The sequence below is a fragment of the Ochotona princeps genome, chromosome 24, assembly GCF_030435755.1.
Source record: "Ochotona princeps isolate mOchPri1 chromosome 24, mOchPri1.hap1, whole genome shotgun sequence".
NCBI classification, from domain to species: domain Eukaryota; kingdom Metazoa; phylum Chordata; class Mammalia; order Lagomorpha; family Ochotonidae; genus Ochotona; species Ochotona princeps.
This window is the reverse complement of record NC_080855.1, coordinates 26,001,150-26,013,763: the sequence shown is the minus strand read 5'-3', so window position 1 is coordinate 26,013,763 and position 12,614 is coordinate 26,001,150. Positions and strand designations below refer to the sequence as shown.

The 12,614-nt window shown below is 56.2% G+C and overlaps 3 protein-coding genes across 7 annotated transcripts in view; 2 read left to right on the top strand and 1 right to left on the bottom strand.

Annotated features, from left to right (window-relative positions):
* Positions 1–889: 889 nt before the first annotated feature.
* PPP1R35 (protein phosphatase 1 regulatory subunit 35) lies at positions 890–2,130 on the top strand. The gene is made up of 4 exons (XM_004586932.2): positions 890–1,190; positions 1,287–1,539; positions 1,626–1,762; positions 1,878–2,130. Exons 1-4 carry the CDS (start codon positions 975–977, stop codon positions 2,049–2,051), a joined length of 780 nt encoding a protein of 259 aa, XP_004586989.2. The 5' UTR covers positions 890–974; the 3' UTR covers positions 2,052–2,130.
* Positions 2,131–3,668: 1,538 nt separating this feature from the next.
* MEPCE (methylphosphate capping enzyme) lies at positions 3,669–7,872 on the bottom strand. The gene is made up of 4 exons (XM_004586931.3): positions 5,813–7,872; positions 4,620–4,838; positions 4,351–4,477; positions 3,669–4,272 (listed from the first exon to the last, which is right to left on the bottom strand). The coding sequence occupies exons 1-4, from the start codon at positions 7,445–7,447 to the stop codon at positions 4,220–4,222; spliced, it is 2,034 nt and encodes a 677-aa protein (XP_004586988.2). The 5' UTR covers positions 7,448–7,872; the 3' UTR covers positions 3,669–4,219.
* Positions 7,873–7,928: 56 nt separating this feature from the next.
* Positions 7,929–12,614, top strand: part of ZCWPW1 (zinc finger CW-type and PWWP domain containing 1) — a 37,287-nt gene continuing 32,601 nt past the window's right edge. For 2 of the 5 annotated variants that reach the window (XM_058680709.1, XM_058680707.1), the window contains exon 1: positions 7,929–8,427. The gene's annotated coding sequence lies outside the window, so the exon portion shown is untranslated. Of the gene's footprint in view, positions 8,428–9,087; positions 9,118–12,614 lie in introns of those variants that run through there. The other 3 variants (XM_058680711.1, XM_058680706.1, XM_058680710.1) reach the window with 2 other exon arrangements.

Genomic DNA, 12,614 nt, shown 5'->3' with positions numbered 1-12,614 from the left:
TGGGTGCCAGTTACTGCCGTGACTGCTCCACTTTGATCCAGCTCCCTGCTTATGACATGGGAAAGTAGTGAAGGTTGGACCAAAGTCTTGAGACCACGCACCTGCGTGGCAGACACAGAAGAAGCTTCTGGTGGGCTCAGCTCCCACCACTGCGGAGTGAAGCAACAGTCGGAAGATCTTTCTCTGTTAATTTCCCTTTCCAATAAAATCTTAAATATTTTATGACTATTAAAAAATAGGCACTTATATTTGTTCTGAGGATTTCAGGGCTGTAAAAATTAGTTTTAAAATCGTTTCAGTTGAGACACTAAAAGATGGACTTCCCATCTGCTAGTTCTTTCTTCAAATGCCCACCAACCATGCCGAGGACTCAAGGAACTCCACCCAGGTCCCCTGCGTGGGTGGCAGGGAGGGACCTGGGCCTGGAGCGGTCACCACCTGGGGTTTCCCAAAGGGACACATCAGCAGGAAGCTGGGTTATTAGGCCAAGAGGGGGGACTCAGGGCATCTAGCCCAGGCCGGCGAGCTGCGCACCCCAGCTCCCGGCGCGCATCGGTCCTCATTCGGGGCACCCAGTGGGGAGCTGCGAAAGCACTAGGTCGTTAAGTTAAAGCCGCCCCACTTGGACACTTGGGGCCCCAGTACACGCTGGCCGCCTAGCCAAGCCGGGCAAGAACGCTGTATTTGGTTCTCGCAAGAAACGGCCCTGTCGGGGACCCGTAGGCGTCCGTGGGCTTGGGGACGGCGTCAGGTGGGACCGACGGCCGCCCGCCTGGAAAGCGAGGGGCGGAGCGAAGGAAATGACGACTAGGAGCGCCCGCCGGGAGGAGCGGGGCGTCCCGACTCCGGTGGACGAGCGCTAACGGTTTCCGGCTTCTGAGTCAAGGAGGGGAGGGAAAGGAGGGCGGGTGCTGTGGCTGCACCTGGTGCGCCCTGGCCCGCGCGCGAGCCTGCACCCTTGCAGCTCCAGTAAGATGCGGGGCTGTGGGGACTCAGAGCTGGAGTCGGTGGAAGGGGAGGAAGCCGTGGTGGGCCCAGGACGCCCCCCAGAACCCCGAGCTCCGGAACCGCAAGCCCCGCTGCCGGAGCCCGGCCTGGATCTGAGCCTGAGCCCGCGGCCGGAGGATCTGGAGCCGCGGCAAGGCAGTCCCAGGCGGCGGCGGCAGGGCGGGTCTCGGAGGGGGCGGCAGGTGAGCCGGGGACGTGGGGGCAGGCCTGGCACCCCCAGCCCACCAGCGGACCCGACCCGCGCCCATGCCTTCCCGGGCCCTGCTTTCTGCTCCCAGGTCCGTTTCCGTCTGGCGCCGGCTTCCCCGGCCAGGTCCGAGTCGCTGCCAACGGCCGCTGCACCGAGCGATCGGCCCGAGCCGCCGCAGGAGCTGGAGTACCCGGCGCCGCACAGCAGCCTGGCCTTGAGCCTCGAGCTGCAGGCTGCGCGCGCCGCGGCCGGGGGTCAGTTCGATGCCGCCAAGGCCGTAGAGGAACAGCTGAGAAAGTCGTTCCAGGTCCGCTGCGGCCTCGAGGATAACGTAACCGAGGGTGAGGGGCGCAGGCGGCCGGCCGGGAGCAGGGGCAGGTGCCAGCCGCGGGGGCGTCTCTCACCTCTGCCCCTCCTGCGCACCCAGGACTGAATGTGCCGCGATCCAAACGGCTCTTCCGGGACCTGGTGAGCTTGCAGGTGCCGGAGGAGCAGGTTCTCAATGCTGCGCTAAGGGAGAAACTGGCGCTCCTTCCGCCCCAGGCTCGAGCCCCGGCCGCAAAGGTGAAGGGACAAATACTTGGGGTTTCCCCCCCACCGTGTCCGCGTCCCAACCCCGTGGCAGATTCCTTATTCCTTCCCGAGTGTAATCTTGTGTCGGGACCCCGACTTCCAACAGGAGCCACCCGGGCCAGGGCCCGACATGACCATTTTGTGTGACCCAGAAACATTAGTTTATGAATTTCCACACCTGACCCTGGACGGGCTACCTCCGCTTCGACTTCAGCCCCGGCCCCGCCCCTCGGAAGACACCTTCCTGATGCATCGGACGCTGAGGAGGTGGGAAGCGTAGGTCTGAGCGCCTCCTGGATGGCTGCTTTCTGTTTTTGTGTTGGAAAACCCTTTCAGAATAAAGTTATTTTGCTAATAAATGGGATTCTAGGAAACCTGCAGATGAGGTTGAGATTCCTGTAGGTTTGTCCACTTGAAGGCTGCTTGCCTGTCCCCCACCCCACCCCCTTTTTAGCACTCTATTTTTGTCCTCCCCACTATTTAAGATTTATATTTTATCTGAAAGGTAGATTTACGGAGATCTTCCATTTGCGGGCTCACTCCCCAAGTGGCTGTAACAGCCAGAGCTGATCTGATCTGAAGCTGGGAGCCAGAAGCAGCCTCTGGGTTTCCTATATGGGTACCGGGTCCCCAGGACTTCAGTCACCATCCTTCGTCTTTGCAGGCCATAAGCAGGGAGCTGGATGGCACCTGGTGCTTCTGTGTTATGCTGGCACCACAGGGTGGAAGATTAGCCTTTTGAGCCATGGTGCTGGCTTCCTCTCCACTATTTCATAAGTGGGTATGGGGGCTCAGTACAGTAGCCTAGCAGCTAAAGTCCTTGTTTTGCACACACTGGTATCCCATATGGATGCTGATTTGTGTCCCAGATGCCCCACTTCCCATCCAGCTCCCTGCTTGTGGCCTAGGAATGTAGTCAAGGATGGCCCAAAGCCTTGGGACCCTGCATCCCAATTCAGAAGCTACTGGCTCCTGGCTTTGGATCAGTTCAGCTCTGGCTGTTACAGCCACTTGGGGAGTGAATCAGTGGATGGAAGATCTTCCTGTCTCTCCACTGCTCTGTGTATCTGACTTTCCTATAAGAATAAATCTTTAAAGAAAGAAAACGGAGGGGGGTATTGGGCCTGGCATGGTAGCCTAGTGGCTAAAGTTCTTGTCTTGCAACCACTGGGATCCCATCTGGGTACCGGTTCATGTCCTGGCTGCTCCACTTCCCATCCAGCTCTCTGCTTACGGCCTAAGAAAGTAGTCAAGGATAGCCCAAAGCTTTGGGACCCTGTACCCACATAGGAGACCAGGAGGCTCTTGGCTCGGGATTGGCTCAGCTCCGGCAATTGGGCCACTTGGGGAGCGGATGAAAGATCTTTGTCTCTCCTGCTCTATTTCTGACTTTCCAATAAAAAGAAGACAAAATATAAAGTGGGTAGTGCCCTGCCTATCATACTTCCTGGAGGCCTTCCTTGAAGGCATATACTTGCCCTGAAATCATTTCCTTGCTTTTTACCTTCAAGGCCCTTGTCCAGCAAGCTTGCACCTGACCCAATGCTCAGTGGAATCATGCCCCTGAAGGCCTTCGTGCTCATCATCCCAGGGCGAGTGGATGGCTTGGGTGGTCCTTTTCTCACGGCCATGTTGATGCCTACCAGTCAGCCTTCTGCCCAATGCCCCCCCCCCCGGCCAATCAGGAGGAGGAAGGAAGTTAGACTCACTTTACATTTCGCATCACATCTCTCTCCTGACAGCTTTGTGAGCTTAACCTGTATGGTGGTCTGTACAGCCACAGATAAACCCGTCCTCTCTGAAGACTGGAGGACTGGTATCGACAGAAGGAGGCAGCACTGGTTCTGCTGGGAGAGTCCCGTGTGTTCCCCACCAGTTAGAAAGTGCTAGACATAGCTATGGGGGCCACTGCCCTAGACATCAAGTTTATTGTGCTGTTCTCACATTCAAAGTCCAGCCCACTCTTCCCACTGGGGGACAGCAGAGGGGAAGACTTTCACAGTACCTGGGTGCCTCCCTGCAGGCTCCCCCCACAGCCCTGAGTCTGCCCACCCTGGTCCACTGAAACGCAGCTGGGCACAAGGGCTGAGGGGGGACAGGCATCTCCTTGCGAGAACAGGAGGAAAGGGCTTGAGCACGCGGACACCCCCCACCTCCCACACCCTAGGAGAACAGCAGTCAGCCAACAGTCCAAGCCATCCAGTCCAGCAGGCTGGAGAGAGAAGAGGACGGCAACCCCGGCACAGCTGGGCTTGCGGCTCCAAGTGCCAGGGGCACGGGGAGGCGGCCAGCACAGCCACGTAGTAAATGCTTTCTTTGCAGATCCCAGAAAGGAAATGGCATTTGGAGTCAGAAAGGAAAGACCTTGGGCCCTTCTCCTCTTCCCCCAGGTCCTGGAGAGCGGCCTCTTCACATGGACGGACGGTCGGTTGGTCAGTGCAGGGCCACTTAGTGGCTGGGGGCCTGGGCCTTGTGGAACAGGTACACAGGACGCTGGAAGCCTGAGGGGAGATGGCAATTAGAGTAGACTTGGCAGGGTCTGGACCTACAGGACCCCCCACCAGAAGAGCCAGCCTTACCTTTGGAGGTGTGATAGGGGGTGGCCACCAGCTCGTAGCTGGAGAAGCCCACCTCTGGGGATGTCAGGTAGGAACTGAACTGCTCTGGCTTCAGCTGGATTCGATAGTAGTTCTTATAGGTGGTTTCCTAGCAAGAGTCAGGGAATCCCTTGAGCCTGCTGCTCCCCCAGGCCCAGGTGGACCACCCCAGGGAACTGCACCCCATGCACCGCTGCCATGGGACCAGAAAGGGTGAGTCCTGAATCCCACTGACAGGCAACCCTACTCACCGTCAGAGTCTTCCTTTTATTGTAGGAGGACCAGGGCTGGGGCTCCAGGACCAGGATGCCCCCTGGGCGCAGGTGCCGATAGATCCTCCGGAACATGCGCTTCAGCCCCTCATCTCCCCAGTTGAGGTGCACCCACTTAGTGAGGCTGAGGCAGAGCACCACGTCATACTCGGCTTTCTGGGCCTCCACCAGCTCATCTCGGTCCAGCACATAGTTACCCTGTGGGCAAGAGTCGGGGGTCAGTGAGCAGAGGCACTGAGAGCACCCTGCAGCCGCAGGCAATCACCATCTTCCGGACATGTGGTGCCTCCTTTCCCAACCTAGCCCTCCCCCAAATGTCTTGTGTCTGCTTCCTTCCAGTGTGAAACCAAAGCAGCATAAAAACGGAGACTGGGCGATTTTAACTTGAGCAAATTGTCTATAAAATCAGCCAAGCCGGGGGTCAAAGTGTGTAGAGACCTTATGTGGCTGGGTTTCTCTGAACATTTCCCACCCGCAGATGAGTCAACCTGCAAAGATACCTAGGCCAGGTTCCCAGAAAGTAGAAACAAATTTTGGGCCTTTTTTTTTCTTCCCAGAGAGAAGTGGAGGGCCACGCCCCTTAGGAGACCTTTCCTTTGTAAGCTAGCCCCTGGCCTGTGCAAGCCCCTTCTTCCCTTGGGCCTCACGCAGCCCTCTACCAGGGCCCAAGGGGAGTGTCTGATGGGAGTTCTGGCCAGTGACCATGTTGTCCCTCCATCTGGGGTCAACATGGATTAGAAGTAAAAGCCAAGCCCCTTGGGTTGCTGCCCACTGACACGCTTTTGCCAGCTCTATCTGGAGAAACACAAACAGCTGCTGCCAACGAGGTCCCTGTGGAAGGGCAGAAGTTATTAGCCTGCCACCAACCTCACCTCCCCCAGCCACTAGTCCCACCCCCCCAGGGAGCAGCAGCCGTCTCCCGGGAGGCTGGACTGGATTCCAGACCAGGCCAGGCCAGGCCATCCTGGCTGTCTTCAGAAAGGGCCTTAGGGTTAAAGACCCAAGATAGGGACCCCATCTCCTCAAGTTACAGGACAGACACAGCCCGGGAGAATGTAGTTCTCCCAGCAAGGAGTGAAGGCACAGCCATCTCTCAGGGTCAGAACCCACTCCCTCTATTGCCACACCCCCTTTAATCTCATGCCCCCAAGAATCACTCCGACCCCACTTACCGTGACGAAGACAACATTGTTGGGAAAGGATGAATCTGTTCCATCCAAGGGCACTTGGGGTGCAGCAATGGGGCCCCTGATGGCTGTAAGTGAGGCTGGGAAGTAGCTCCTCTTGCGGACGGTGGTGGGGGTCCCTTCCTTTCCCTCGGCCCCGGGGTCTCCTTCAGAAGTCTGGGTCGGGAGCCGCAGCTCCTCAGACAGGTAGTGTCGGATGTTCTGGCGGGCTGAGTGGATGAGCTGGGGGTCGATATCCAGGCCCACCATGCGGGAGGGGCTCCACTTGCAGGCGATACTCAGGGTTAGGTGGCCCACATTGCAGCCCAAATCCAGAACGTCCCGGCCCCGGAACCACTCGGCCTTCATTACCCGCAGGCGCCCGTCCTCACAGGAGGGGTTGCGGTACCCATAGTACTCGCAGTAATTCCCATACTGGAACTTGCGTTGCTGTGTTTTGAAGCCAACCGCAGGTAGCGGGTGGTGGCGGCCTCCCCAACTCCCTCGGCCCTTTTCCTTAGGACCCTGGCCTCCACCCCTAGCCCCCACCTCCGACTTGCTGGAAGTCCTGCGACGCTTGCGGTGTCGGGAGGAGGAGGAAGAGGAGGGTGCAGAGGTTACAGAGGCAGCTGAAGGGGCTGAAAGGGAGCCCGAGGGTCCCTGCAGGGCGGCAGGCAAGGGAGACACCACCTCATCCCTGCAGTTGATGGCTGTGTTGAGTTCATAGGGCTGGGGAGCATCCCGGCTCTGGCCCCGGTGCCGCTGCTGCTGCTGTGGGGCACCCTCGGCGTGGAGGGACGGGGTAAGGGGGGCAGTGGGCAGCGCAGGGTGGCTGTCATTCCCTCCAGCTGCCGCCGCCGCCTGCTGCTGCTGCTGCTGCTGCTGGTGGTGCTGCCCCCGGTGCCTGTGCCGCTTGCGCCCAGTCTTGAGAGGTGAGGCAAGAACGACCTGCGCCTCATCAGTGCAAGTGTTGAGACTGAGCGGGTCAGTGATATCTTTGGGGATCAGGATCTCCACGGGATCTCGGCTCTTGGCTGGAAGCGGGGAGGATTTGGGGGTCTCCGCATTAAGGGCACGACTCACTTCCTCGTCCAGAAGGCTATTCAGGTTCAGCGGATCAAAGATATTGCCCCCGAGGAGGAAGTTGGAGGGGAGCACAGAGTCACAGTCCGAGTTGACCCGCCGGCGCCTCTTGAAGGCCGGATGTTTGAAGCCCCCGCCGCCTCCCCCGACATTACAGCTGTTCCTCCTCTTGCCCCCGCCTCCCCCAGGGGGCCGGTGGGGCTGGTAGCCATTGCGAGGCCGGGGAGGGGCAGGGGGCCCCAGTTCTGTCCCGCCCCCTCCCCGGCGCTCCTCCCCCACGTCCGGGGGAGCGGCTCGCCCGTGGGGATCCGACACGCGGGCCTCCCCGTGCGACTGCGCCTGGGGGGTGGCAGGGGCCCCGGGGCTCTCCCCGTCGCCTGCGGGGTGTGCGCGCTGACCCGGTTCGCGCTCCGGGCCGCCGCGGGGCTCCCCGGCAGAGGCCGCCTCTCGGTGTGGGGGCACCGTGGGGCCGACCCCTCCTCCGCCCGGCTCCTCTTTGAGCGGCGGCGGCGGGGCCGGCACCAAAAACGGCTCCTTTTCCGCCGCCATCTCGATCATTTCCTCCCCTTATTCCGTCCCAGACGAGGGTAACGAAGGAGGAGGATCGAGAGGGGACTTAACCCTCCACCCCTTTCCTAGACCCTGGTCCCTTCCTTCCCCCGCTCCCCGAGTGCGCGCGCAGCCCTGCTTTTTCTCGCGGGGTCTCGCGCCTGCTCCGCGCCCCGGGAAGCGCGCCCCACTCGCCCGCGAGACCAAAACAAGATGCCCGCGAGAACCCAACAACTCGAGGACTGCACCGCGCGTGCGCCGACCCCTTTCTCCTGCCACCACTCACCACACGGCCGCGAGCGCGCACGGCCCGAGCGCGTGCCCCGCGCCCCGGGGCCACGCATGCGCGCTCCGCCACCACCCCGGCTGCGCGCGCATCCGAGGACGAAGCAACTTAACGGCTCCGCGAGTTTAAATATAGACGCCCCCCACCCGCAGTCTCCCCCACGCGCACCCCACCCCCCAGAAGACCCCCACCCCAAAATGACACCCTACTTCCCTTCGCAGCTAGGTCCGGCCCTACTGATCGCCTAGGTCTCCACCGCGCGGTCCCACCCACCGGAGGCGGGGGCCCGGGAGCTGGTGTGAAAAAGGTCTCCTGGACACCCGACCCTTGTTCCTGAGGAATGAGCGTCCGCGGCCTCCGCCCGGCTCTAAACCCAACAACCTCTCCACCCCGCCTCCTGCCTCTTCCCCCGCCCCCCTCGGCGGACTGCGCCTGCGCACACGCGTGTGGGCGGGCGCGGGGAGCGGCAGCACGTGCTGGGGACGACGCCCCGCCCCTCCGGCCCGGGGGCGGGGCCTGTGACGTCTCCGCCTTCAGGTCGGGGCACGCCGCGTGCGTCAGCGCGCCTCTCGGGGTGAGGGGGCGGAGCCTAGGAGGGAGCGCCCGCCTCCCGAGCCTCCCAGCCTGGCCCACCTTGCTTGAGAGCGGGGGGGGGCGCCGAGGGGTACGTTTTTCCTACGCTCTCTTCTCAAGTTAAAATTCCGTAGGTCCTTTGAACTCACCCTGCCCTGCCGAATTGAGAAGGCCAAGAACACGAAAACAGCTGCTGTTACCTAACTTCCTCTTCCCCCTGTCAATGGCCCCCAAATCGCGATCACCTGGACACACCACGCCTGCCTCTCCGCCTCCACACACACGCCCGCCGCCGCCGTGGGCGGGAGGAGGCTGCAGCCCCGGACACCCCCCGCCTCACTTGGGCAACGAGAATCGGGGAGTCAAGTCCCCCGGGCGTCAGGTTCGCTAGGTCTCCTGGCCGACAGTATTCGGCTTCGGAGGCGCGAGAGTGAGTTTCAGACTAGTCAAAGAATGGTAGGCAAGAGACTAGGGAGAACAACCTAGAACGACAAACGCAGTCTGAGGGAATAGAATCGGGGACAGAAAGATGTGCTTCAGGAACGATCAGGCGTCGCTGTCGCCTCCCAAAAATAAAGACGGGGAAGCCCACTGGAATGATGGGATTTGTAGTTCTCCCGGGCCCTGCGGTGGAAGGGGGTGGGATGGAGACCCGCCTCAGCTGCGCAGGCGCACGGGGCCCGGGAGCACGCCGGCGAGGGGTGGAGCTCGTGCGAGTCCTCGCGCCTCTCGCTGGTGGCGGGAAAAAGTGGCGAGGCGGGAAAGTCGTGGAGACTCGGTTCCGTCAGCCGCTCGCTCCGCTCTAGGCTCCCCCAAAAAGGTAGCTTGGTGGCGAGAGCAATAGGCTAGGACCGGCAGACCCCCCCAGACCTACTTCTGAGGAGGTTTTTTTCCCTCAGGGTGACAACGAGCTCTTTTATCTTCTCCTCAGAGTCGCCATCCTCCAACGCTCCGGCAACAAAAAAGAGAAAAGTAACCTAATATTCTGACGGGAAAACGTCGATTTAAGCGAAGGTTGAGGTTCCGGCTGCCTCACCGCGGGGTTGTGGAAGGGGAGGCTGAGGGAAAATTCTTTCCTGGGGGGATTCTTGTGGGGGTGCGGGGGAGAGAGACAAGCAAGCAGCTTTCCTCCTTTGTTTGAGGAGAGTCGAGGCTATGTGAGTGTGGCATTGGGAATTTTAACTGTTTTTTTTTTTTTTGGAAATGGTGGGAGGAGAGCCCAGCACGAATTCTCCCTTTTGGTCTTGTCCGGCGGATTTTGATCCCCCAGCCTCACGAAAAGCTTTAGGAGGAGGCCCGCCTGAAAGGGTCGTTGGAAGTGGGGAACAATTGGGGCCACGTGTGGAGGCCTTTTCGGGCCGCGGCCCGGGCTGGGGCTGGGTTGCCTCGGGCGGCTTCGTGGCCTCCGAGCAGTCGGGTTATCCACAACTTCAATTTTTTGTTAAAAAAAATTTTTTTTGATCCTCGGTTGGCTGCGTGTGCATGTGCACACACGGAAAAAAGAGAAAATTTTATAACTTGAGTAGAGTTTGGAAATAAGCAGGAGGCCGCCTGCCTCTAGACCTTAGTAGAAAAGGGACATAGGGTCGGCCTGAGTTTCAGATCGTCTTTAATTGCAAGTTTTGGAGCTTCAGAAACTGTTAGAAAAAATTCTGTTTTTCTTCTTTTCTCTCTTTTTTCCCCCTTTTTGACCAAGGGTTTAAGACCAGTGTAAAGAAGAAATCGTTGGATAGTGAGGAAGGGGCGGTTGGTAAATACATTAGAAATGTGTGGTTTTGAGGATTAATTGATTGCACCCGTTCAGGTCTCAGATGTTTTGGTCTCAGAATCTTTCTGTAGTCTTCAAAAGTATGGAGGCCTCCAAAGAGCTTTTATGGGATACGAATCTGTTGATGTTAAGACACTACACAGTAAGATAGTAGAAAATTAGAAAAAAAAAAAAACTTAGGAAACAATGATAAACCTATTCCATGTTGTCATTTTTACCAAAAATTACATTCTTCTAAGCAAAAGGAAATTTGGTGTGAAGAATGGTGTTTTACCTTTTTCAACTCTTCCATGTTTGGCTTAATATAAAACCACTGGGTTCTCATTTGTTTCTCTCCTGTTCTGGTGTAGTTTTGACAAAGTGAGGCGATGTGGGGACCCTACCGTGAGAACTGCTGGGCTACGTGGTTTCATCTCAAAGTTAATGTGATTATTTTTAGTGTTCTAAGTGAAAGGAAACCTTATTTTTCTGAGATTTTCATTCACCTACTCTTGGTTCTTTTTAAGTTCTTTTCCCTTGCTTACTTACCTTTCTCACTTTGAGAGCAGTCTGGTTTATGGACTGCTCCTGGCTCTTTTTTACCTCAAGCCACTGAAGGGGTGTGTGTTTGGCTCTGACTGAAAGTAAGAAAAATTAAAACCTCCCATGTGATTCCTGAATGTGCAGCCCTAGTCATTTGGTTGCTGCTCAGAAGAAAATTGGGGCTGTATGTTTACTGTCTGCTTTCAGTATTTGTTGCTGTAGAAATAGGAAATTCACCTAAAACAGAGATATAGCACTGATTTCTCAAAAGTGACTACCAGGTTTCTGTTCTCGGGTTAGAACTTTTAAGCATTTTTTTTCAGCATGTTAAAAAAAAAACATTTATTTTGTTCATTTGAAAGGCAGAGCTACAAAAGAAAGAGATAAAGAGATTAAGTTAGGAATGTCTTTCATCTGCTCTTCACTCCCCTAATGGATACCCACCAGGCCAGGACTGGATCAGGCTGGAGCCTGGAGCTTCTTCTGGGTCTCCTACATGGGTGCAGGACCCCAGGCCGCTTTGCTGCTTTCTCAGGCACACTCACCAGGAGCTGGATCAGAAGTGGAGCTACTAGGAATCAAACTGGCATCTGTGTAGGCAATTTAACATGCTTTCCTGAAATGGTGACCCCTACAGCTTTACTTTAAAAGCAGTATTCTTTGCCATACTTTCACTTGGGATTAAGGAGGACTATTATACATCTCTGTTTAAAAGTTTATGTACTTTATTAACTCAATAATGATGATCTATAATTCTAACCAGTGGGTTGGGGTTCCAGAGACACACTTAGGAAGATCTGTGTGAACCTAATGATGTGAACCTGAATGTTATAAAAGTTTGCATTTTTAGGTTGGCTAAAACACTCTTTTTTTATTTTAAAGATTTATTTATTTTATTATAAAGTCAGATATACAGAGAGGAAGAGAGACAGAGAGGGAGATCTTCCATCCGATGATTCACTCCCCAAGTGAGCCGCAACGGGCCGATGCGTGACGATCCGAAGCCGGGAACCTGGAACCTCCTCCGGGTCTCCCACGCGGGTGCAGGGTCCCAATGCATTGGGCCGTCCTCAACTGCTTTCCCAGGCCACAAGCAGGGAGCTGGATGGGAAGTGGAGCTGCCGGGATCAGAACCGGCGCCCATATGGGATCCTGGGGCTTTCAAAGCGAGGACTTTAGCTGCTAGGCCACGCCGCCGGGCCCTAAAACACTCTTAAAGGATATAAAACAAGAAAGCATTTTTTGAAGTTACCATGTATGTATTTATAAAAATGTCAAGGTTGGTGTTGTGGTACATTGGGCTAAGCTGCTGCTCCTCTTCTGCTTACCTGTTTCCAGCTAATGTGCCTGGTAGCAGATGATGGCCCAAGTGCTTGGATTCTTGTCACCCAAGTGGGAGACTTTTCTAGACGACTAGCTTTGGTTTGGCCCAGTCCCAACTGCTTCAGGCACTTGGGGAATTAATACTAGATGGAAGATATCTCTGTTTTTCAAATAAATATTCTTTTAAAAATAATTTTACTTATTTATTGAAAGATTAACTTATTTTTATTAGAAAGATTTGTAGAGAGAAGGAAAGACAGAAATATCTTGGTTCACTATCCAAGTGGCTGCAATGGCCAAAACTGAGCAAGTCTAGGAGTCAGGAGCTTCTTCTGGGTTTCTCACGCTGGTGCAGGGTCCCAAGGACCTAGGCTGTCCTCTGCAGCTTCCTAAGGTACAAGGAGGGAGCTGGATGGGAAGTGGAACAGCTGGAACACAAAGCAGTATCTATATGGGATCCCTATGCTTGCAAGGTGATTTTTTAGCCACTGAGCCATCGTGCTGGGCCCTATAATTTTTATATTCTATTTGAAAAGCAGTTACAGCGAGAGAAAGATCGAGATCAAGAGATCAAAATCTTGCCACGGCCATTACAGCCATCTGGGGAGTGAACCCACAGGTAGAAGATCTCTGTTTCTGTCCCTCTTTTTACTGCATTTTTTTTTTAAATTAACTTATTTAAATTTTTTTTTTCACTCTACCGC

Bases quoted from the DNA above. Each gene is read 5' to 3' on its own strand.
- PPP1R35 (XM_004586932.2), top strand. From the start codon at position 975: ATGCGGGGCTGTGGGGACTCAGAGCTGGAGTCGGTGGAAGGGGAGGAA. The intron at 1,540-1,625 runs GTGAGGGGCGCA...CTGCGCACCCAG, and splicing joins CGAGGATAACGTAACCGAGG to GACTGAATGTGCCGCGATCC. The intron at 1,763-1,877 runs GTGAAGGGACAA...GACTTCCAACAG, and splicing joins CTCGAGCCCCGGCCGCAAAG to GAGCCACCCGGGCCAGGGCC.
- MEPCE (XM_004586931.3), bottom strand. From the start codon at position 7,447: ATGATCGAGATGGCGGCGGAAAAGGAGCCGTTTTTGGTGCCGGCCCCG. The intron at 4,839-5,812 runs GTAAGTGGGGTC...TCTTGCCCACAG, and splicing joins ACAATGTTGTCTTCGTCACG to GGTAACTATGTGCTGGACCG. The intron at 4,478-4,619 runs GTGAGTAGGGTT...GACTCTTGCTAG, and splicing joins ATAAAAGGAAGACTCTGACG to GAAACCACCTATAAGAACTA.